Source organism: Microcaecilia unicolor, chromosome 1 (assembly GCF_901765095.1).
Source record: "Microcaecilia unicolor chromosome 1, aMicUni1.1, whole genome shotgun sequence".
NCBI lineage: Eukaryota > Metazoa > Chordata > Amphibia > Gymnophiona > Siphonopidae > Microcaecilia > Microcaecilia unicolor.
This window is the reverse complement of record NC_044031.1, coordinates 174,239,090-174,265,068: the sequence shown is the minus strand read 5'-3', so window position 1 is coordinate 174,265,068 and position 25,979 is coordinate 174,239,090. Positions and strand designations below refer to the sequence as shown.

General features: G+C 42.8%; 2 protein-coding genes across 6 annotated transcripts in view; one reads left to right on the top strand and one right to left on the bottom strand.

The window, feature by feature from the left end:
- The window catches only part of LOC115469837 (oxidoreductase NAD-binding domain-containing protein 1-like), a 114,150-nt gene extending 109,520 nt beyond the window's left edge, over positions 1-4,630 (bottom strand). Inside the window, exon 1 of one of the 5 annotated variants that reach the window (XM_030202583.1) lies at positions 4,559-4,630. The gene's annotated coding sequence lies outside the window, so the exon portion shown is untranslated. Of the gene's footprint in view, positions 1-4,190 lie in introns of all 5 variants that reach the window. The other 4 variants (XM_030202550.1, XM_030202566.1, XM_030202558.1 and 1 more) reach the window with 4 other exon arrangements.
- VMO1 (vitelline membrane outer layer 1 homolog) lies at positions 1,078-24,404 on the top strand. Its single transcript, XM_030205646.1, has 4 exons — positions 1,078-1,133; positions 5,564-5,597; positions 20,493-20,599; positions 24,084-24,404. The coding sequence occupies exons 1-4, from the start codon at positions 1,078-1,080 to the stop codon at positions 24,379-24,381; spliced, it is 495 nt and encodes a 164-aa protein (XP_030061506.1). The 3' UTR covers positions 24,382-24,404.
- Positions 24,405-25,979: the final 1,575 nt, after the last annotated feature.

Genomic DNA, 25,979 nt, shown 5'->3' with positions numbered 1-25,979 from the left:
CAAAAAAGCAATCAAATAAATTACTGATACATAACAGAATATATATAGGTTTAAAATAATTAGATTTGGCAGACCCATTAGCCCAATGAGACAGAGCTGTAGTAAAGAGAACTAGGTAAGTCTGCAGGTTGGCTCCTGCATGTTGATTCAGCAGGGACTGGAGATAAAGTGGAGGTGGTGTAGCCACATAATGGTTAGTGTGCAACAGGCTTGAAATCATGGGGAACAGGGCTCAATTCCCACTGCAGCTTCTTCTGACCATGGGCAAGTCACTTAACCCTCCATTGCTTTAAAAACCAGCAGAATGTCTGATGTTCCAGAAATGATGAAAAGAAACCAATACTGACAAGCCCCCAATGAAATTTCAAAGAAAAGCTGCTCTTCCAGTTTCTAAAGTGTCTTAAGTTATAAAGCTCTAAGGTTGAGGTAATTGTTGTCTCATATTTGTTTGAGTTGGACTATATCTGTGTTAGACTACTCTTAATGATGTTCATCTCCTTTGGGAGAATTACAATGTTTTGCTCTATTTACGGGGATGCTCTTCTCAATTAAAAAAATATTTATATATTACTTTTTTGGGGTACCTTGAGACAGCCTCACTGAAACATGAACCACCTATTGCTCCTCTTTTAGCAAGTTAAGTACACATTAATTTTTTTCACAAATCAAGTTTGGCACTTTGGGCTATTGGTTGAAGAATTGTGATTACAAGCCTGGACACAGAAAAAGACTGTTATGATTGTCCATTGTACACATGAGTACATCTTCTAAAAAAACATAGTTTTGAAAATTCTACACTTTCGTAATTATTCCCTGCCAGGCCAGTGAACAGCACCCCCCCCACACACACACACACTGGCAGATGAAACAGTGCAGAACTGCTTGCCTTCCCTGTATATGCTAGTTAGACAGCAGAACTGTCCATTATGCTATACCGTTGCTTCCTGTCTCCTGCCTTATGTCTTTCAAAAATATGATAGAATATGGAATAAGATAACTTTCTTTTTTTTTCTCTCCTTTGCTTCCTTAGCCAAGTTATTTTGTCTTTCTCTCTGGGGTATAAACCTGACTCTTCTAATGCAGCCTAGGGGGAATTCTGGACAGTCTGACAAGATTCAAGAAACAAGTATCAGGTAGGCTCGTTTTCCTTACCAGACTAGCGGGATGTACCTAAGCCATCTCCACACTCTACATAAGTATTGCCATACTGGGAAAGACCAAAGGTATATCAAGCCCAGCATCCTGTTTCCAACAGTGGCCAATCCAGGTCACAAATACCTGGCAAGATCCCAAAAAAAGTGCAAAACATTTTATACTGCTTATCCCAGAAATAATGAGTTTAATAATGGTCTATGAACTTTTCCTTTAGGAAGCCGTCCAAACCTTTTTAAAACTCCGCTAAACTAACCACCTTTACCACAATCTCTGGCAACGAATTCCAGAGTTTAATTACATGCTGAGTGAAGAAACATGTTCTCAGATTCGTTTTAAATTTACTACATTGCAGCTTAATCGCATGCCCCCATGTCCTAATATTTTTGGAAAATGTAAACAGACACTTCACATCTACCCGTTCAACTCCACTCATAATTTATAGACCTCTATCATATCTCCCTCTGCCGCCTTTTCTCCAAGCTGAAGAGCCCTAGCCACTTTAGCCATTCCTCATAGGGAAGTCGTCCCATCCCCTTTATCATTTTCGTCGCCCTCTGCACCTTTTCTAATTCCACTATATCTTTCTTGAGATGCGGCGACCAGAACTGAACACAATATTCGAGGTGCGGTCGCACCATAGAGCAATACAAAGGCATTATAACATCCTCATTTTTGTTTTCCATTCCTTTCCTAATAATAACTAACATTCTATTTGCTTTCTTAGCCACAGCAGCACACTGAGCAGAAGGTTTCAACGTATCATCGACGACACCCAGATCCCTTTCCTTGTCTCTGACACCTAATGTGGAACCTTGCATGACGTAGCTATAATTCGGGTTCCTCTTTCCCACATGCATCACTTTGCACTTGCTCACATTAAACGTCATCTGCCAGTCTCCCAGTCTCGTAAGGTCCTCTTGTAATTTTTCACAATCCTCCCGCGATTTAACAACTTTGAATAACTTAGTATCATCAGCAAATTTAATTACCTCACTTGTTACTCCCATCTCTAGGCCATTTATAAATATGTTAAAAAGCAGCGGTCCCAGCGCAGACCCCTGGGGAACCCCACTAACTACCCTTCCCCATTGAGAATACTGACCATTTAACCCTACTCTCTGTTTTCTATCTTTTAACCAGTTTTTAATCCACAAAAGAACACTACCTCCTATCCCATGACTCTATTTCCTCTGGAGTCTTTCATGAGGTACTTTGTCAAACGCCTTCTGAAAATCCAGATACACAATATCAACCGGCTCACCTTTATCCACATTTGTTCACCCCTTCAAAGAAATGTAGTAGATTGGTGAGGCAAGATTTCCATTCACTAAATCCATGTTGACTTTGTCTCATTCATCCATGCTTTTGAATGTGCTCTGTAATTTTGTTCTTAATAATAGTCTCTACCATTTTGCCCGGCACCGACGTCAGACTCACCGGTCTATAATTTCCCAGATCTCCTCTGGAACCTTTTTAAAAAATTGGCGTTACATTGGCCACCCTCCAATCTTCCAGTACCACGCTCGATTTTAAGGATAAATTACACATTACTAACACTAGCTCCTCAAGCTCATTTTTCAATTCACTGGGTAGGATGTGCTTTTCCTACTGCTGCCTGTTGCTTCGCCCACAGATCCAAACTCTAAAGGTGAGAACACATTAATATTTTCCATATAGCTGCCTTATTAATCTCCTCTGACATTAAACATGTACCAGCATTTAGTGTGCCCTGTTATTTAGACATGAAACTAAATTGATAACTACCACTATGTCAAGTTGTCACACCATTGCTGCACAATGTCTTCAATTTTAAAAAGCAAAAATTAACAAAGAAAACATAGCCTTGTGAAAGTACCTTTCCATTGATAAAAGAATTATATAGTTTCAAAGTGTGTGGTTTACCTACAAATTCATGTCTGTTCAATATTAGTTAAATGCTCTTTTTCAATATATAAATCAATGCACAATAGAAATGAGAAACAAAAACAGTCTTAAGATTAATTCCTTTTTGGAGCTGTCATCATCATGTTCAAATGAGATCAGATACGGGCAGCCCTATTGTATGGACATCAACTAGAAAATATGAACATAAGATGTGACTTATTCAGCCAAACCAAAAGGTCCATCAAGTAAATCATCCTGCCTCCAATGACCCATCCAGGTCTCAAGTACCTATCATAATCACAAGGATTAGGTCCATTCCTCATTATTCACAACCAGAGAACTGTGTAGGCTTGGGAAAGTCACTATTTAATAATGGTTTATGGACTTATCTAAAACCTTTTTAAACCCAGCTATGCTAACTACCTGATCACATCTTTTGGCAACAAATTCCACAATGTAATTGTTTAGCTGGGTGAAAAAAAAATCACTGATTTTCATTAAATGTGCTACCTATTTAGTGTCATAGAGTGCTGCCTCAGAAGTTCCCTATTTACCTATTCCACTCCACTCATGATTTCATACACTTCTATCATATCCCCTCTTAGTCATTTCTTCTCCCTAACCTGTTTAGCTTTTCTTCACAGAGAAGACATTCTATACTGTTTATCATTTTGGCTGCCCTTCTCTGTACCTTTTCTAATTCTGCTGTTTTGTTTTGGGGTTTTTGTTTTGTTTGTTTGTTTTTTTTTGGGGGGGGGGGGTTAGATGGAACAACCGGTTCCATGTTTTATTTTCCATCCCTTTATAAAAAAAAATTCGTAACATTTGTTCTTTCAAACACTGAGTTGAGAATTTCAATGCCAAGACCTATTATTTTATGCCATATTACATCATACTATAGTATAGAATTGGTGTCTCTGTAGGCTGCAATACAGCTGCCAAGTTAATCACTTCCAGGAGGAAGGTATTAGGGTCAGTGCTGATTGCTGCACTACTGATTCTTTTTGGTAGAAACAAGGTCAAAGACACCCTCCACACAGCTCTGTGATGTAAGATCAAAAACTCCCTCCTGAAATTGGTAATCAGAAATAAGAAAATAGTACGTTGTTTCTATTAAATAAAAAACACTTAACACATCAAAGCACATGTACCTACAACAGCGGCGATTATGATCTAAGATTCTATAAACTGCACTGAGAGTTTTAAGGGACACTCACTAGCACAACTTTTATACTGCGTACCAAAAATCTGCTCGCCCTTCGAGACGTCGGAACGGAGTGAGCCACCTAGGCCCTAACCGTCCAACTTCTCTGCCGCTCTTCGCTGTGCCAAGAAACTGAAAAAACAAAGTAGCACCACATATCTGTACCCCAAAGATATGCTTTAAAACTAGCAGATTAGAGCAGCACTACCAAATTGCGCTGTTTTCCCAACCATGAAATTAAACTATATTATTCACTTCTACTCCCATGTCCCATCCTTTATTCCGCGTGTAGTGAAGAAAAAGGGAGCATAGTACATATTATTAAAGTCTTCTTAGTCAAAGCCGGCATTTAGTGCTCTTCCTCTGCACATGCGCATTAGCTCTAATGCGTCATCGACAACAGTTCGCTACTTCCGGTTCCGCGGTCAAAATGTTGCACATGCGCCTATGCGGGGTTTTTTTTTTTTTTTTTTTTTGATAGGCTAGGTAGGCGGCTAAAGCTTTACCTTGTTGTAGTTTATTGAGGGAGTTAAAGACGGGTTATAACGAAGATCGGGAGCAGTTTTAAACTGCGACGTTCTGTTCTGTCATAGCTGCAGACGGCATGTGTGCGGTGCCGCACTCAAGGGCGTGCCCCCCCCCCCACCAACCTTGTAGCCGATGCCCCCCCTCCCCCGCCATCCCAGTCCCACCACCCGAAGGACCCGTGTTGCCACCAGATAGCGAAAAGTTTCTCAGCCCAAATATAGCCCAATGTTAGTATAAATAATAAGGTCAATACTAATATTTATATAGGTTGATAATATTGATATTGTAATAATCGTAATCAGCAGCATCATAATAATCAGCATCAGCAGCATAAACATCATAATCATATGCAGAATAATCATCAGGGAGTCACTGTCCCCAGCCCCTCAAAATGGCACAATGATTTACAATTTAAAACCAAGCACAAAAGTGGTAATAGGGAAGTAGCTGGAAACTACAGGCCAGTAAGCCTCACTTCGGTTATTGAAAAAGTAATGGAAGCGATGCTGAAGGAAAGGATAGTGAATTTCCTGGAAGCCAATAAGTTGCAAGATCCGAGACAACATGGTTTTACCAAAGGGAAATCGTGCCAAACGAATCTCATTGAGTTTTTTGATTGGGTGACAGGAGAATTGAATCAGGGACGAGCTATGGACGTAATCTACTTAGATTTCAGCAAAGCTTTTGACACGGTTCCCCACAGGAGGCTTTAAATAAACTGGATGGGCTGAAGATAGGACCTAAAGTGGTGAACTGGATTAGGAACTGGTTGATGGACAGACGCCAGAGGGTGGTGGTGAATGGAGTTAGCTCGGAGGAGGGAAAGGTGAGTAGTGGAGTGCCTCAAGGATCGGTGCTGGGGCCGATTCTGTTCAGTATATTTGTGAGTGACCTTGCCGAAGGGTTAGAAGGTAAAGTTTGCCTATTTGCGGATGATACTAAGATCTGTAACAGAGTGGACACCCCGGAGGGAGTGGAAAACATGAAAAAGGATTTGAAGAAGCTAGAACAATGGTCTAAGGTCTGGCAATTAAAATTCAATGCGAAGAAATGCAAAGTGATGCACTTAGGGAATAGAAATCCACAGGAGACGTATGTGTTAGGTGGCGAGAGTCTGATAGGTTCAGACGGGGAGAGGGACCTTTGGGGTGATAGTATCTGAGGATTTGAAGGTGACGAAACAGTGTGACAAGGCAGTGGCTGTATCTAGAAGGTTGTTGGGCTGTATAGAGAGAGGTGTGTTCTGAAAACCTGTCTATAATGCTGTAATCTGCCTTGAACTGATAAGGTATTGGTGATATAAGACTGAATGTAATGTATCACCCTACCACCCCCAACCCTTCTGGTAAGTTTGGTTACAGCAACATAACATATTTATTATTATTATTATTAAATAAAGGCCTTGGGCCTATTGCTTTTGAAAAATGGCCTGTATCTCTTTCTTTTATGATCCCTTAGTTCAGTGTTCTTCATTGTATGGCCTGTCTCCTGATAGGCTCTGTCTACTCAGGAGATTAGCATGCAGTTAACCAGAGTATAGAACATCACTGTGAAGACTCAGAACTCTTGAACCAAACTCTTCTGTAATGCAAATTAAACAACCTGCCTCCATGAATATGGAGCAGAACACTGGGGCTGATGGCAGCTCCCATTGACAATAAGTGTGAGCCCCTGATTCTTTCCCCAATACACCAGTGTTTCTCACCTTCAAGCCACATACCCCTTAAGTACAGCAATTTTCAACTGAGTACCTCAGAGCTTCAATCAGCTTTGGCAGATGTATATTTATTTATTTATTGGGATTTATTAACCACCTTTATGAAGAGATTCACCCAAGGCAGTGTACAGCAGGTACAGTTTAACATAAAACGATTTTGTTAACAGCACAACAATAGTAAAATAACCGAGAATAAACATAAATACATTAAATGAGGGAAACTTGAAAACAGAAAATTTAAACCTATTAATAGAACTACTGTGAAACAGTATCAACAATATACACATTTAAGAACACTAGAATTCAAATACCAGAGATAAAATATTAGCATAATACTAATGATACACCTAATAAGCAGGCATTAGAAAATTCAACTAACATAGATATAATGCTAAAGATTTTCTACAATGTGGCTTACCACAGAGCTGAGGGACCAAGAGCAAATATATGATGGGAACAAGATGCATGGTACAGAGTCAGTTGGGATAATTTGATGGTTAGCTTAACTCAAGGAATGTTCTTTGTGTAGTTAAGCAAGAGATAAGGAACTGATCTAACTTACAGTATGTGTAGCAAGCTAGTCCAGGTGCAGAATATCAGTCACCCTGTGCATTAAAAGGCTTGGAATAACAGCCAGGCTTTCATCTGCTAACTGAAGTAGAGGTAGTCTCCAGTTATACGTAGCCCCTTTGGGAGTAAATTCCAGAGCATGGGGGCTACTCCCAAGAGGGCTCGCTGGCAGGTATCACATTGTATAATTTCTTTTGAGGAAGGTACAGATAATGATAATCCTTGAGAGGACCTTAGAGGTTTTAAAGGTGTGTAAAGGACTAACTTATTCTTTAAGTACTCTGGCCCATTTTGTCTGAGGACCTTGAAAATCAGAGAGTTTTAAATTTAATCCTGTAAGGTACTGGTAGCCAGTGGCGATCCTAGCCTGCATGACACCCAGGGCGGATCGCCGATGCACCCCCCCCCCCCCCCCCCGGGTGCAGCGCACCCCCCCCCCCCCCGGTGAAATGACACCCCCCCCCCGGTGCACGCCGCTGGGGGGGGGGGTGCCGCAGCACGCGCCTGTCAGCTGAGTTCGCTAACCGCTGCAGCTCCCTCTGCCCCGGCCGGAACAGGAAGTAACCTGTTCCAGGGCAGAGGGAGCTGCAGCGAAGTTAGCAAACTCAGCTGACAGGCGCGCGCCGCGGCACCCCCCAGCGGCGTGCACCTGGGGCTGGCCGCCCCCCCCCTTGGTATGCCACTGCTGGTAGCCACTGTGGCTTTTGCAGGAAGGGTGTGATGCGGTCATGCCATTTGTAGCCATCTGTCAGTCGTGCTGCAGAATTCTGAATCAGTTGGAGTTGCTGCAAACTCAAGCAGAGTGGAGGAGTAGCCTAGAGGTTAGTACAGCAGACTTTGATCCTGTGGAAGTGGGTTAAATTCCCACTTCTGCACCCTGTGACTCTGGGCTAGTCACTTAACCCTCCATTGCCCAACATACAAATAAGTACCTGTATATACTATGTAAACTGCTTTGAAGGTAGTTGCAAAAACACAGAAAGGCAGTATATCAAGTCTCATTTCCCTTCCCCTTTTTGGTTTGGCCAGTGTACAGGGCATTAAAGTAGTCTAGTCATGATGTTATTGTGGCATGGACCACTGTGATCAGACTCATCTTTTCAATATATGGAGAGAGATTTCGTAGCTGCAGTAGGTGATAGAGATAATATTTGAAGGTTGTTTAAACTGACATATTCTAATCACAATAGAAAATGCAATTACTTGTTCTAGCTTTGCTGTCTGGTCATTTTATTTTTCTAATCATGTTGGACCCAGTACTTGGTTTCTTCTTTCCTCTGTCTTCTCTTAATTCTCTTGTCAGGGTCTCCTGTCCATTTGTCATTTTCTTCTCTCTCCATGTCCATCATCCATCTCCCCTCTCTGAATTTCTCTCTTCCCCCTGCTATGCATCATCTCCTTTCTGTTATGTCACTCTCCTCTACATGCCTTGCAGCATCTTCTCTCTGTTTGTGTCTCTGTCTTGCTCCCAGCCATGCAGCATCTCCTCTTTGTTTCCTCCCCCCACCCCACCCAGAGATGCAGCATCTTCTCTCTGTATCTCTCTCCCCCTCCCAAATATGTAGTATCTCTCATGTGTGTCTCTCTCCCCCAGCCATCCTGTATCTCCTGTCTCCCCCTCCCTTCTCTGCCCTGACCATCCAGGATCTTATCTCTGTCTCTACCCTCCCATCCAACATTGCCCCTCTGTCTCTCTTGCTCCCTCTGTCCAATATTGCCTCCCTTTTCTGCCATCTAACATTGTCCCCATCTTTTCCCCCATCCAATATCTCTCCCCTCCCAAGATTGTCCTGTCTTTCTTTCCTCCCATCTCCCACTATCCTATCTAGTATTGCCTCATTTCTCATCCTCTCGCCCCACCATTGCCCTGTTTCTCTGTCCCATCTCCCTCATCAACCATGACCATCACCCATCTTTCCCTCTCCACTTCTCCCATCCAGCATCATCCCATCTCCCACCCTTAGTCACTCACTCCCTCACTGGCAGCTCTGCCCACACATTTGCTCACTCACCCGCTGACTCCATGGCTGCAAAGAAACAAAAAAAAAAAAAACAGGTGTGGGACCATAACCCTGTGTGCATTGCTGGCAGCTCTTGTTGTTCCTCTCCCTCTGAAACAGGAAGTTTCATCATAGGCAGAGGACTGGCAAGAGCTGCCAGCAGCATGTGCAGGGCTATGGCCCCATGCCTAGTTTTGGTTTCTTTGCACCTACTGAGTCCTGCTCCAACACTCTGAGTCCTCAACTTCCTGTGCACAGCTCCAAGCCTCCTACCACTTGCAGCTCCAAGCCTCCTATCGTATGCAGCTCCAAGCCTCTTACCACTTGCAGCTCCAAGCCTCTTACCACATGCAGCTCCAAGCCTCCTACCACATGCAACTCCAACACTCCAACCGCACGCATCTCCAACACTCCAAGTCCTCTACTTTCTATGCACAATTCCAAAACTCCTACCGCACGCAGCTCCAACAGTCTACATCCTATTTGTGCACATCCTGGAAAACTAAGTTGTGCTTTATCAGGGGTGGGGCTGGGAGGTCACCTAATCGCCAGTCGCCACACGAACGTACCTGTAGATCAGGTGACCTGATGCTGCTAGCCTGTACATGTGCGGCTGTGCTGATCAGGGAGGAGGAGGAGGCACTGGCGACCATGGTACAAGGAGTTCCAGAGGTGTGGCCTGGTGTACTGTATATTTCTGTGGGAACCCCGCAGGAACTGCATCCATCCCCACGATTCCCGCAAACCCCTTTCCCATGCAGCTCTATAGAGCTAATTAAGCTAAAAGTAGACAAAATAATGGGGCCAGATAGGATACATTCAAGGATATTAAAGGAATATAGGGAAATTCAGCTATCCTTTTCAAAGCTTCCTTAGAAGCAGGAGTGATCCTGAAGAACTGGAAATAGGTGGCTATCCAGCTTATAATCGAAAGTGATCGCCGGCCATCTTCCGACACAAATCGGGAGATGGCCGGCGATTTCTTAAAAGCGGCGAAATCGGTATAATCGAAAGCGGCATTTTTGACAGCATCGCCACTTTCCCATCGCTTCGCCAGCGAAAGTTCAAGGGGGCATGTCGGTAGATTAGCGAAGGCGGGACATGGGCGGGCATGGGCATGGCTACCAGATGGCCGGCTTTCGCCAATAATGAAAAAATAAAAAGCGGCGTTAAGCAGTATTTCACCGGCTTTACTTGGTCCTTTTATTTTCACAACCAAGCCTCAAAAAGGTGCCCCAACTGACCAGATGACCACTGGAGGGAATGGGGGATGACCTCCCCATACTCCCCCAGTGGTCACCAATCCCCTTCTAAACTAAAAAATAAAACTAAAAACCTTTTTTGCCAGCCTGTATGCCAGCCTCAAATGCTGTACCCACCTCCATGACAGCAGAATGTGTTGTATCCTCCGACAGCCTTTCCCTGGTTGCGATGTGGCTCTCGGGCGAGTGTGACACCTTTTCTGTTAGGTGCCCTGCAGAGTCACATTAGCAATGCATTGTGGTGGGTGTAGGGTACTGGGCTCTACTCCCATGGTGCTTTTCCCCCCTGCTAACTGGGTCAGAGTGTGCCTTGTTTTGTTTCCTGTTGTAGTCCATGCGGTAGTGGCCATTTTTGTAAGCCAGTTTTAGTTCCCTTTCCTGTGTTACCCATGTTAGAGAACGTAGTTCTTACCTTGAATGGTGCTGAAAGAGGGCATTGTACACCATTGTGCCAGCTCTGACCTACTGCTAATCTTAGTACTAGGGGACTCTTTGCCAGTGGGGCACAACCTCTGATCTGCAGTTAACTGTGAGTAAACGTGGTTATTTCAAGAAAGGACTTTTTCAGAGAGATTAGTCTTCAGGTGTGAACTGGTGTGCCAAAATTATACAGCAGCAATAAGTCCTGGAGGCTGTATGCAGGTCCCTGGAGCAATTTTAGTGGGTGCAGTACATTTGTGGGTAGTGGGTTTGGGGGTCTCAGCTCCCAAAGTAAGGGAGCTATGGGTGGGAGCTTTTCTGAAGTCCACCGCAGTGACCCATAGGGTGGCTGGTTGGTGTCCTGGCATGTCAGGGGGGCCAGTGCACTAAAAATGCTGGCTCCTCCCATGGCCAAATGCCTTGAATTTGGCCGGGGTTTGAGATGGCCGACATAACTTTCCATTATCGCTGAAAAACAAACCCGGCCATCTCAAACCCAGCGAACTCCATGGCATTTGGCCGGGCTAAACCGTATTATCGAAAAAAAAGATGGCCAGCCATCTTTTTTGATAATACGGTTCCGGCCAGCTGTAGTGCCGCCGCCAACATAGATCGCCGGTGATCTATTTGGCCGGCAACGTTCGATTATGCCCCTCCACGGTTCCTCAAAAGCAGAGGTAATTACAGGCCAGTTATCTGACCTCAGCTCTGTGGTAAATGAATGGAAACACCGCTAAAAGAAAGAATAGTGCAGTTTCTGTAATGCAGTGGATTACATTATCCAAGGCAGCATGATTTTACTTAGAGGTAGGTCTTACCAGATGAATCAGATCAATTTCTGAGGGCTAGATGTGCTGCGCTTAGATTTCACTGCAGCCTGTGTCATGGTTCTGCATCAGCAACTTATAAATAAACTAAAAACTAGGTTAGAAACTGGTAGCATGGGAAACAGCAGATGGTAGTGGTAAATGGTGCTCACTCTGAGGATAGAGGCCTTACCAGTGATATGCCTGCTGTACAGATCTCAATTACTGGTCACATTCTTCAACATTTTTGTAATTGATATTGCAGAAGGGAAAGGTTTACCAAAATGATACCAAAATCTGCAATCTGGAAGGTATGGATAACAAAGAGTAATCTAAGGAAACTGGCCTAGAATTTGGCATACCAAATTTACCCCACATATACCCCATGCCTCCAAATGCAATTGTAACACAACCTTCTAACACCCACATACAGCCCTTCTACATATTTATGTTGGAAATTATTCCCAACCACCATAGCTTTGCATGTTTTCCATACTTTTTATTTAAATTACTAGTATATTCTATCACTTTCCCCTCCCCATTTCCTTCTATTTTAAAATAATTATACTTCTTAGAGTTTTTGCAGACCTAATTTGTTGGTAATTATTTTTTTGACACCTGTAAATATTTGTGGCCTTACCCTAAGTTCATGGTCAGAAAATAGTACAGCTGATTATACACAGATTCCTGAACATAACCTTCAAGTTGCATTCAACCCAGCTCATTAATGACCGCATATCTGTTTGATATCTTGAAGGTTCCCATATTGCTTTTTTTCTCACTGAATCAGCTGATAGGTAATTTACATTTTGTTTGTATCCTGTGTTTTAAATTGACATTTATTCTAATAGCCGTTGAACTCTATGGATAATGTTCTATGGTGATGATTTATTGTAACTTAAAAAAATAACAATTTAAACATTTACGAAGAAATAAGTCAACAATAAGGTGATATATGTTTTTTTATTCAACTAACCTTTATAATTCAATTAACCTAATAGATTGCTGACTAGTTTTTGAGAGCATTCACTAACGTGAAGATGTGAAGGGGAGACCATTGTCTGGCCTAGTCCAGTGAAGAGAGCTTTTTTTTTCTACAGCAGCTGACACTGCATTTCTACCATCTCTATCTAGTCTTCCCAGCTTAAGAGAGTTCTCAGCTTCTACTGCTGGGAGTAGATGGGGGAGTCCTTGCTGGATGGGTGGAGTCCTGGTCCCAGTGTGATGCTGCTGGCACTGGAAGAGGATAGGGAGAGAAAGAGGGGACTGTCAAAGTATCGGCTCTGAGGACTGCATGGTTTGTACAGTAAGACTGGTTCCAAAATGGGGATGCTGTAACAAAAGTTGACTCAGGGCACCACAACCTCTTGAGCCAGCTCTAGCAGGAGCCCAGCAGGCTGCAGCAGTAAACACACCTTATTCCCTCCTGAGGAGTGTACAGGGTGAGGTAAAAATAGTAACCCCCTACAGTTTGGGGTTTTTTTTTTGCAGTTTTCTCAGCATCTGCTTTGAATTGTCATGAGAAATTTTACGTACTTAATCATCATACTTACATATTACTATTAAACAACATTTAATTATCTTAAACTACATTGATATTATATTTTAGCCTTATTACCTAGTGATTACTGCGCATTAACAAATATTTGAGTAAAGATACGTCATTCAAACAGCCTTGCATTCTACTGCAGAGCCCATTTGATCAACATGCTGATAAATGTTTTTCACAGTGCAGAACCTCCAGTTCTTGAGATGATATGCATCCACTATCACCTTTGCTCCGAAATCTTGTTCACGCAGTGTCCGGATTATCATTTTGTCCGCTACCGACACCTTGCCCATGAATGCGTTCCACTCCAAAATGCTTTGAAATAAATTATCTGTAATCATATTATCAACTACTAATTATTCAAATTCAAATTAATGTTTACAAAAGTTTACATCACTAATAGTAAGCTGGTACTCTATTTTTTTTGGGGGGGGGGGGAGGATGTTTCAAATAATAGTAGTTTTACAGTGCAAACATTTTTGAACGTGTGAAAATCGCTGGGTGGTCACGCTAAAAAGTCTGTAACTTCACCATGTTTAAAGTTAATCTCATTCCACTTGGCAAATAAATGTAGATAGTAACAAAAAATAAAGCTGTAAAATTTCACTTTGAAATTCCAAGCGGTTGTTGAGAAAACAGCGAAAAACGTTAGGGGGTTACTTTTTTTGCCTCACCCTGTATAGCGCAGGTTTGGGAAGGTACTGAATAGGATGAATCATGTGAAGGATCTCTAGAAGCAGAAGATATTTAAAGTTTAGTATCTGCAGAGCATTTGGATAAGTTTGTTGCTAGCATGATAGGTGGTGAGCAGCCACAGAAAGTTGGAAGTTTTGCTGCCAGTCCAATAGCACTCTCCAGGAAGAGTAGGCAGTGGAGGGTGTGACCTTTCACCTGCTCCAGCCTCAGGACCAGTTCTAACAGCAGAATCCCCAAGGATACAGACAAGGGAATCATGCAAAAAAAAAAAAAAATCAGAAATATAGAGGCACTTTTCAGTGCTTGAGGATTAAGGTGATGCAGAATGCATTTACTGTCAGTAGGCCGTTGCAGTATAATGCAAATACAATACACTGCTTATATACCATAGTGACCAGAAACCTTGTTCATTGTTGTAAAATAAAACCAGGGCTTTTTCTGAGGGGGTTCTTGGGGGTACTCAGTACCGGCACCTTTTCAATTGTCTGCTAAAATTGACCCATGGACCCCAAGTTTTAATGAAAGAGTTCAGGCTCTACACACCAATTCTGCCTTGTCATAGATTCTGTGACTGGTTGCAGGGGGCCTGGCTATTGTGGGATGAGTCCCTCAGTGATCACGCCATCCCTGAAGGGTGGCCTAGCATTTGAATACTGGCACCTTTTTTGCTAGAAAAAATGCACTGAATTAAACCAGCCAGTTCTGATATGTCACAGTAGAGGAAAGGTACTGGGCCATCTTTCCAGCAGTGACACGCTTTATCATTTGCACAAACAGGGAAAAGTGCTAATATTAGACAGGGTCACTAACACTCAAATATCAATAGCAGGAAAGGGACAGCAAAGAGGAAGTCCCTCTTTTTCATGTTACAATCCTATTGTCCCAGAAGCTGTATTGGGAATTGGTTAATAGTAGCTCCTTTGTGACAGCCTGGGGAACAGATGAACTTTAAGGCTGCATTACAATCATGTTACCCAAAATCCTTCTGTTATTACTAAATGTATACTTTCTCATGCATTTCCACTACTCATGACGTATTGTAAGCCACATTGAGCCTGCAAAGAGGTGGGAAAATGTGGGATACAAATGCATCAAATAAATAAATCTTCCTTTAAAGGTAGAGACCCACATAGTGGATAATCCGGCGGTGCGAGGGGTCTCGCTGGGCACTCAAACTTTTAAAGTTGCGGCATTCGTGGATGACATCCTGGTGCATTTGACTGAGTCCCGAGACTCACTACCCGCACTACTGTAAATCTTTAAAGAATATGGGGACTATGCTGGCCTGAGTTTAAATTTAGGCAAATCAGAGGCTCAGGCCTCTTCAGCTCGGTTGGTGACAGAATGGGGGGTGGATTTCCCCATGCGCTGAGCGAAGAAGTCCTTTCAGTACCTGGGCATTCTATTACCCATGGATGTGACACAGTTATACCAATTAAATGTCTCCACATTATTGGAGGATACTAAGAAGATCTTGGAGGGCTGGCAGAATTTGCCCTTATCTTTAATGGGTAGGGTGTTCCCAAAGTGGCTTTACTCCCTACAGATATTGCATCTTTGACTATATCAGAGAGATATTAAGGCTTTACACAGATTGATCGCCCGATTCTGCCGGGCCTATAAGAAATCTAGAGTCTCACTTTCATACTTGATAGGGGGTTGGGGCAGGGAGAAGTGGGCTTACCAGACATGAAACTTTATAATCAGGCATGTCAGTTACGACATTTGGGGGACTGGTGCCTTCAGACACACACATATACTCCGTTGGGGCTTAAGAGAGCTTTCTATGCTCCCTTACAGTTGTTTTCACTATTACACCATAAGCGGACACAGATCACCCTAGAGTTTAGAGGGAGTGTGTTACTCAACCCTTTACGGGCAATATGGAGATTAGCTGTGCAGAACCTGGGGGGGGGGGGGACCCAAGTGTCACTGATCAGATCACCTTAGGGGGCAACCCGTACTTTCAGCCAGGCCTTACCAACAGAGTCTTTGCTCAATGGGCAGACCGGGGTATAACCAAACTGGAGCACTTGCTGACTGCTGAGGGGATGTTAGTTTCTTCTGTGGACCTATTGAATAGGGTGGGGGCTTCCTGGGGGAATAGGTTTGGATTTTGGCAGGTTGCCCATTATGTAGCAACGTTGTCTCAGACTTCACTCAGTGATCGGATGGGGTTTAAGCTTAGGGAGTTCTTTCAATCCCTAAGGGAGGGTGAGGTATCTGTTTCATTATTCTATAAAGCCCTCTTTAATGGAAATCATCTAAAGATTACAGCAGGTTGAAACTAAAGTGGGAACGAGAGATGGGGGCTCCCCTGGTACATTGGGACATATTAGTCTCTATTGCACGCATACCAGCCCTTACTATAGATGCACGACTAAGGGAATGCGCTTACCGCATTATTCATAGAGCATATATTTCTTCCACTCAGCTATTTCACATGGGAGGGTTAATGGAACCTACCTGCCTGAAATGTGGGAGAGCCCTGGAGACACTATATCATGCTCTGTGGGGCTGCCCCGCGGTGCAAGCATTTTGGCACTGAGTAACACATTTTATAGAGCATGAGTTGGGAATTAAGGTTTTGGGAACTGTAGAACAGCTGCTCCTGGATATGCTGGGAGCTTTTGGGCGTCGGAATAAATATGATATAATGCTCCAACGTAAGCTGTGCTTACTTGCCCGGAAATGCATTTTGCAATATTGGACAGTGCAAGACCCTCCAGCATATTGGCATTGAAGAAACCAAGTTCATCTCTTGGCATCCTGGGAGGCCCGAGAATCTAGGTCTTCCCTCAAGAGACGAAAAAGGTTTTTGGCCATCTGGGGGTTATACCTCCAATATTTTGCATCCTTGAGGTCGTAGTCTGATTCTTAATGTGATATGAAGAGTGCTGGTATGTTATTTTCCCAGATTGGAATAATGAGTTTGGTTGGGAGGGGGGGATAAGGGATAGTTTGGGGGGGAGATTTCAGGGATGGGGAGGGGGTGAGGGAGTTTACTGTTTACAGTTAAGTGACAGGAACATGATTCTGTTTATACTATTCTGTTGTATTATTGTTCCTGAAAGGTGCCATTAAACACAGAAGAGCTCAAGATAGAGGGGGAGTGAGAGAGGGTACGAGAATACCAAGCATTAGAGGATAAACCTTACTCTGCCATCTTTGCATTGTACATATTTGAATCTCTGGACATTTATATTGGTGCAAGTGGTTTTTTGCAATGGTACAACTAAAATGTCGAAACATAAAGGGGACAATGTACAGCGCTGCGTACGTCTAGTAGCGCTATAGAAATGATAAGTAGTATATAGTATTCATAGTCAGAGTAGCTGGATATCTGCTTATGTATTAGCATTGATTATTTCTTCTGATATATAGCTAGGGTATATGTTGCTCAAGGGGTTATTTCAATTGTAGTATTCACGTTAAAACTGTTGAAATTGCTGGAATCAATAAAGGGGGGAGGTTGGGTTAGGGGGGAAGAGAGAACTTTGACACAAAAAGGCAAAAAAAAAAGGTTGATGATGGAATTGATCACTTTATTTCTATTTCGAATGTTTTGATGTTGGCATCTTTGTTCACGCCAGTTCTTGGATGTATTTCTTTTTGTTTGTCATCAATAAAAATGTTGAAACCTAAGGGTAGAGACCCTAAATCCTTTCCTGTGATCTGTCTGCTGGTGCAACAGAAAGTAGGCTCTTGCCATAAAATCCCCCTGGAGCTTGTTTTAGGGGTACATGAAAAGATATTAATTTCTTCACAAAACTCTGACTGTAACCCAATATTGGTATTCTTTTGCCCAGCCCCTGCCCAGGTGATTTGGCATCTTCAGTATTGGTTACCTTCTCCCAGTGCTCTAGGTTCTTCCTGCCAGTGTCTGTGCCATTTTACCCCTCTTCAACTGCTGGTGGTGATTTGCCACTCTCCCAGTACTTGGGGTCTTCATTCCACTGTTTGTGTTGCTTTGCCCTTCTGGCAGTAACTTGTAATCTTTGTCTAACTGTGCACCCTTTGCTTTATTCTTGATGTCTTGGAATGCTGTTGCATGCCAGCAAGTTTTAAGCAAATTTCATTGAAAGCCCCACTGTTAAGAGTGCAAAATTGTCCACTGGATATCTTACAGACCGCCCCAGCATTATCTAGGCAGTGCTGGGATGGTCCAAGGACAGAGCAGAAAGTTATCAGGATAGTGACAATATTCAGAAGAGAAACAGAACAAAAAAAAAAAAAGTTCCACAGAAAACAGAAACAGCAAAAAGTGGAGACGGCCAGGGGGATAATGATGTTGCTAGAGCCACACTGTGGTTATAAATTTGATTGTTAACCTGACAAGACCATGACCATGTTTCGGCAAGTGCCTGCTTCAGGGGTCCTAGCATTAAAATAAAATTTATATAAATAAATTTTTTTTATATTTAAGTGTCAAGTCAACAATAAAATTTAGAACCAGATTGTGTGGCTTCAGCAACATCATTGTCCCCTGGCCATCTCCACTTTTTTGTTAATAGTGGCAATATTCAGCACTGCTATCTAGATAATGTAGGACTGCTATTGTGCTTTCCTAAGTTATATATGTACTTAGCCATATAAGGGGAGATTCTATGTATGGCGCCTGGAAAATCCATGCGGAAATAATTTTCACCTAAGCGTATTCTATAAGATGTAGGCGCGGTATATATAGAGGGACTAGCAACTAGGAAGCATGCTCATATTGTGAACTTTTATAGTCACTCACGCCTTGACACAGCGTTATTTGCGAAATCTTGGCCGAAGTCAGTGTGTTGAACCAATGACCCACTTGTTGCTTTGTATCTGCACTTGAAAGCTAAGTTACTCTTTTGACTTTCACATGCTGTATGGATCCCGAGCTGATTCTGTCGAGCTTTAGCATCTCTTTTTACTTACTTTGGAATTAAAGGGGGGGTTTTTTTGCCTATGATGATACAATTCCCAACAAAAGTCTTCTCAACCCTTTTTATTACTAAATGACTACTTGGGTTGGAGGTTGGGTTAAATTCAGAGGCTTTTCCCTTAATTCCTCTTAAATTAGATGCACTCTACAGAATCCATAGTCTACTGTTGAAATTACTATTTTTTGCCATTACATGAGAGAGTTCTTTTTTTGCAGTATATAGAATACATTTAGTTGATATCCCAGTGCCTAAAACTATGCCCATCCATTTATACCAATGAAAATGTGGTATAAATCCCTACGCATAGATTTACATGGATTGGGCCATATTCTATAAGAACGCACATAAATTTGAGTACACCCATAACCAAGCCTTTTTTGGATGTGTGACTTAGAATTTAGGTGCAGTGAGTTACTGCATATAGGTGTAAATTCTAACTATTGCCAATTAGTGCTTGTTAATTTATTTATTTAGATTTTGCTCACACCTTTTTCAGTAGTAGCTCAAGGTGAGTTACATTCAGGTACACTGGATATTTCTCTGTCCCAGGAGGGCTCACAATCTAAATTTGTACCTGAAGCAATGGAGGGTTAAGTGACTTGCCCAAGATCACAAGGAACAGCAGTGGGATTTGAACTGGCCACCTCTGGATTATAAGACCGGTGCTCTAACCACTAGGCCACTCCTCCACTGTCTAGTGCTGTTCATAACACTGATTGCCTTGTTAAGCCAATTAAGTTACACATATTATTATGAAATACGCTTAGATTTAGGTGTGGAACATTAGGCGCGACATATATAGAATCCGGCAGATAGCAACACTGAATATCCAGACAATGCTGCAGTTCCCCACTCTATCTGGATACTCAGCACCAGCATTAAACATTAAAAAATACAGGAATGCAAAATTCTCAAAGTACATCAGTGAATTGTTAATAGGGTCAATATACTAAGGTGCAAATAGTCACAAAGTGTGCTATCATATTTGAGAATTTTAACATGCTCTGCTGTTTACGCATGTGCTTTTTTTCCCACATGTGAAGCCACTTGTGGAAATTATACAAAATTACTAATGAACCAAAAACATGAATATAAATCAGCTCATTAGCCTCTACCCCCATGCACCTTCTTTCACCCACTGCATATTCTACCCCACAAGAAAGAGGAAGAGGAAGGGAGGGAACCGGGAGTTCCCAATAATACCCCCCCCCCCCCCCCACACACACACACACACACACTACATTTCAGTGAATCCTTACTAGTTTCATAGTATTAGAATACCTATCAATTTGAACTTGCAAACTAATCAGTTACATAACGAAATGGCAACTGGAAGCTTCCCACAATTGACTACTTGTATATGTAACCACGGTGAGTGCCAATTTTAAACTAATTTTTCAATGTAATCTGATCAGTGAGACGTATAAATACCATGTGGCATATGTGTGAAACCCTTACTCTGCATTTATAGTTCTGTAGAGAAGATGCAGATCATTGCCACTCTCCTACCTGTGGCCATACTATTTCTCCCATCTGTTTTGGGTGATATAGAAATCAGGGCTAATGGCACTTTCTCAGACAGGCAATATTACAGTACTATAAATGTTGTTAATGGTGGACCTTGGGGAAGTTGGACCTGGATCGATAAGTGCCCTGAAGGCTCGTATGCTATTGGTTTTAGTTTAAAGGTATCTGGTGGTGTTCACATATTTATATCTGTAATTGTAGAATCTATGGAGTTGTGTGTTAATGTTAATCATTGTTGATGATTATATCTTTCAGTTAGAGCGCTATACACCAGCAGGAGATGACACCTCACTGAACGGGATCCGCTTGTTTTGTACAAGTACTAATGGTGTTGTGTACACTGTTGAATCTGGAACTGAAATGTAAGTTTAATTCATTACTTTTTCAGTATTTGAATTTTTAGCAATTGCAAAAATATAGAATTTGGAGCAGAATATATCATACATGATTTGCAGCTTTTCTGGCGCATTTACTCTGAACCATCTCTGAGCAAAGACTGTATTTTTGTGAACTTTATATAGCTTCTGATATATGGGCTGTTTATCTGCTGGTACAGTATATATGGATATCCAGTACCTGCATCTTTTTCTGATGCAACAGCTACTGGGAAATGACAGAAAGGGAAGGTCTGAGTTAGAGGTCAGAGTAGCTTTTCTGTGTTTTGATCCCCCCCCCCCCCCCCCCCCCCGTGCTCCCTGCAAGGTACTAGAAGGAATGATAGGGAAATACAAGAGGAGTAGAGGCTGGATTATGGAGAACAGTAGCTCAGCTAGTGGGAAATGCAAGAGAGGAGAGAGGCTGGATTATGGAGCAAAGTAATTCTTCTCTGCTCCCCAGGGATGGATTGACCATTAGGACAACAAGGCAGTGCCTGAAGGCCCACACCAGTAGGGGGCCCACTCTTCTCTAGCCTCCATCTAGTTTAACTACTTTTGGTAGGTAGTTAGGTGCCCAAGATTCTTATTGATGTCCCCCGCCAGCAAAGGTAGGCGACAGCGGGGGAGGGTTGTCGGCAAGAGGCGGGGTTGAGACTCTCGGCAGGGTTGTTGGCGGGGGGGGGGGGTCAAAGTTGGTGGTGGTGGTGGCGCCGGGGGGGGGGGGTTGGTGGCGCAGGGGGAAGGCTAAAATGTACCCCCTCACCTCGGGCTCTGGACCCCCTCCCACCGAAGTCTGGCTACGCCCCTGCCCAGCCCTTTGGTCATAGGAGCCAACTTTTCAAAATCATTGGAGGTGGTAAATCCAATGGAAATTACCCCTCTTTGGATATTGCCAAGGAGTTGTCTCAATATTGGGGGTGGTCAAGCACCCACAGAGCTGACTCCTATGCCTATGGCTGGTTTAAATGCCCATGCCTAGTTGTGTGAGCTAGAACGCACATAAATGATAGTATTCTATAATTTACTCTGCCTAAGTGACAAAATATGTGCCACCAAATCAAAACATGTACTTTTTTGCTAGTCGATATTCTATATGAGACCACTCAAGTTGCTCCTTATAGATGTACTTTCATAACGGCAGCTGCTAAACAGATAAACATCCTATCTGAATTTTCAGTGATACTTTACAGATAATGCCAGGGTGGAGTGAGGGCAGAGCATGGGTGCTCCACCTAACTCTACAGATAGCCAGCAATATTCAGCCATTATCCATATAGATATGAAGTTTAATTCAGGCCAGCAAAAAGAGTGTCCTACTGTAAATTAAGCCGCCTATCTACTGGATATGGAGAGTGGCTCAATATTACTGCTAACTGTGGAGCCAATGCCAGTCTACATATATTCAGGGCTGCTCGCTTTACAGATATATAATATAATATATTTAAACACTGCAGCTGACATTTAAAAAATATACTGACCATATAGTTGGTCTCTTGAATATTGACCCCTCAGAATCCAAGCTAGGACAGTGTCATAAAGTAAGTGGGGATTAATAGGTTTGAAAGCAGACGTTAGCTTAAAGAATATGAAAACCAAGTAATGGCCTTAGTAATGGATATGAAGAGGTCACTGAAAACGTTTTTGGCAAGGACCATCTCAGATCAGAGTGCACTGTGAATGCAGGTCACGGGAGTGAAAGTAAACAGCATGTTTCAGTAGTTTGGATATAAGTGCACTGTGACAGCATATTATTTATTTTAAAATATGTATTAGTTGCACAACCCCATAGTACTTGGTGACAAACAAATTAATATCCATAATAAAAATACAAAACAAATCAAAAACATAAAATACAAAACAACATATCTCTCTATATAAAACGCACCTCCAGCGTTCTAATGAAGCCTCCACAAGTCCCAACATTCTAAACCCATGGTGGTGTAGATCAAAATTCGCCCGTGAGTGTTTGCCCCACCCTTGCATCAAACATGATGATGTCGAGGGAGGAGCAATGGCACTTAACCAATCGCATCGCTACAGCCTCGATGTCATCACTTTTGACGCGAGGGCGGGGCAGACATCGATTTACACAAATGTTGGACCTTTCGGAGGCTTCAAAAGAACACTGGAGGTGCGTTTTAAATAGAGAGATGAGGAAAACTGATAGGTGGCTGAAGGGGGGCAGGGGAGAGAGCACAATCGCTGGGTGGATGTAGAGGAGGAAGATGGGGGGCAGGGGCTCAGCACAATCACTGGGTGGCTGCAAGGGGGCAGGGAAGAGAGCAGATTCGCTGGGTGGCTGCAAGGGGGGCAGGGGAGACAGCAGAATCGCTGGGGGGGGGGGCAGGGGACAGACCAGAATCGCTGGGTGGCTGAAGGGGGGGCAAGGGAAACAGTAGAATCGATGGGTGGCTGTAGGGGGGGCAGGGAAGAGAACAGATTCGCTGGGTGACTGGGGGGGCAGGAGAGAGCAGAAATGCTGGGTGGCTGCAGGGGGGCAGGGGGAGACAGCAGAATCGCACACACTCTCTGCCTCACACACACACTATCTGTCTCTCAGACACACTCTCTGTCACACACACACACTCGCAAGGTGCTGCAAACCACGCAGGGGGGGGGGACAGGCAGGGAGACCTGAAACCACAGGAGAGGGGGAGGGGGTCCTCAGACCTCAGAGGGGGGAGGGGGTCCAGCGACCACAGAGGGAGGGGGGAGGTATCTCTGTCACACACACTTTCTCACAGTCAGTGTCTTTCTCTCTCACACAGTCTCTCACACTTTGTGTCACACAGTCGGACTCACACACACTCTCTATGTGTCACACAGTCGGTCTCACACACACTCTCTGTCTCACACACTCGCTCAAATACACTCTCTTGGACTCACAGAGAGTCTGTGTATTGCACACATACTCTCGCACACTCTCTCTCACACAGTGTATCTGTGTGCAACACACTCTCTCACAGTCACTGTGTCTCACATACACACTCGCACACACTCTCTGCCTCACACACACACACACACTCTCTGTCTGTCACACACACTCGCACATTCACTCTCTCACACACACTATCTCAAGAAAACACACACCCAGGAAAACCTTGCTAGCACCCGTTTCATTTGTCTCTGAAATGGGCCTTATTTACTAGTCATATATAAAATGCCCCACCTCAATAAAAACAGTCACATCACTGTGCCTTACAGAAATAATTTCACTCAATTTGAGTGAAAAACCTCACCAAACAAATATACCATTCATGAATGAACATCCAAATGCTTGCTGAAACAAGAATTTTTAAATTACATTTAAACTCGGTACAATTCAGTAAACCTCTTAGTGAGGCATTCTTAATAAGAAGAGGGATAACATTTTATTTCAAGAAAGAGTCATAAACAACATATGGCATTAGTATTTAGTTAATATAGAATTGGATAGTAAACTTGTTATTTTTACAATTTGTTTTTATAGATTTGGAGATTGGTCACGAGTGGTCTGGTGTCCAACAGGTGTCCTAAAATCCTTTCAGCTAAAAGTTGAGGCTCCGCAAGGTGCCATTGATGACACAGCAGCTAACAATATCAAATTTCGATGTAGTTCTGGTGCTATCATCGAGGGAACTGGTGGTGATTTTGGCGACTATGGTGGATGGAGTAATGAGTGTACAAAAGGTGGAATCTGTGGCATTGAAACCAAAATTGAACCATATGGTGGTTTCTTTGTGGATGACACTTCACTAAATGATGTACGATTTTTTTGTTGTGAATAAATCCATTTTGAGTCTTTGTTTGATGTAATGAAATTTAATGGAGATGGAAAAAAATGAACTATAGTAAAACAATAAAAAAATCTTCACCTTAAAAAAAACTTGTTTAGTTCTCTGAGGGTTCCTTTTACTAAGCTGTGGTAGTGATTCCTAACAAAGCAAATATGACAAAACCCATTCAATTCCTATGGGCTTTGTCACATTTGCAGTGTGGGAATCATGACTACCACGGCTTAGTAAAAGGAGCCCTAAATATAGATTATGACCACATGTGCAAAAATTTTATTCTAATTTTGTGTCAATAAGAAAAATATTTGATATATCTTTGAAACTCAACTAGAAGTGGGATAGCTATTCAAGAGAGGTTAAATTAAACCTCTTTCCCTCTGTTGTAGATCTTAAAAACCTCAAGAAGCATTTCATCAATGTGCTTCTTAAGGTTTTCTTTGACATGGATTCGTAGCCTCACCATCTCCTGTCCCACTTTCTCCACTTGTTTCCTGAAGGAAGCAATCTACAGGCATCTTTCACACTGAACCAGTTCCTCTCCATGGATCAGGCTATCTATCTAGAGCAGCATTTTTCAACCAGTATGCCGCAGCACATTGGTGGGCCATGGCTGCTCCCCAGGTGTGCCACGAAGAGCTGCTGCATGGGAATGGGGTTTCCGGGAATCCCCTGCAGGTCCGTGGGGTTTCCATGGGAGTGTATGAGCCTCTGTGACCAAGTACCTACCCAGAGTCCTCCAAGACATCCAAGTACCGCCTTCTCCCTTCAATAATTCAGCGCAGGCGCACTTGCTCTCTGCCTGGGCTAATGCAGCAGTTGGGAAGAATGCATAGTAAATGGGTCTCTGCCACAGTCTAAAGTAGTTCAGCAGCATAATTAAATGAAATAACTACTTCTGAAGGTTACAGGTGCTGAGGGGGATGAAGGAGATTACTTGTGGGGATGGGTGGGGATGGAATGGATCTTAGCAGGAATGGGCAGGTATGGGTTAAATTCCAGTGGTGTGCCTTGACTATTTCTTGTGCTTTGTAAATGTACCGCGAGATGAAAAAGGTTGAAGATCACTGATCTATACCGAGGCAGAAGTTGTCACAGGCGTGACAGCCTTGGTGGCATGATACTTCCCAGCCATACTTAGCAGCTTTTGTACTTGTTAAATGAGAAAGACCTACTAAAGTCCTTACCTATTCCTCAGTTTAAAGGACTGGCCTCTTTCTGAAAAATCTGACACCTTTGCTCTAATATTTTGTGTGTAGTCCTGTGTGCTTGCTCTTGAGTTATTGAGACATGGAACAATTTATTTTATCGCTGCAGACTGTAAAATATTTTTTATTTGTTAATTTGTATCCCACATTTTCCCACCTATTTGCAGGCTCAATGTGGCTTACATAGTACCGTGGAGGCGTTAGCCAACTCCGGTGATGAAACAAATACAAAGTGATGTTATGATCGAATAAGATTCATGTGTTACAGACACATTAGGGAATCATAGAGAAGAGGAGTTATATTGTTCATTACGACCTTTGATTTTGCTGTATTGCCTGATACGGGCATTAAGGTTGAGTCGGTATTAGACGTTGGTTGTTCATTAC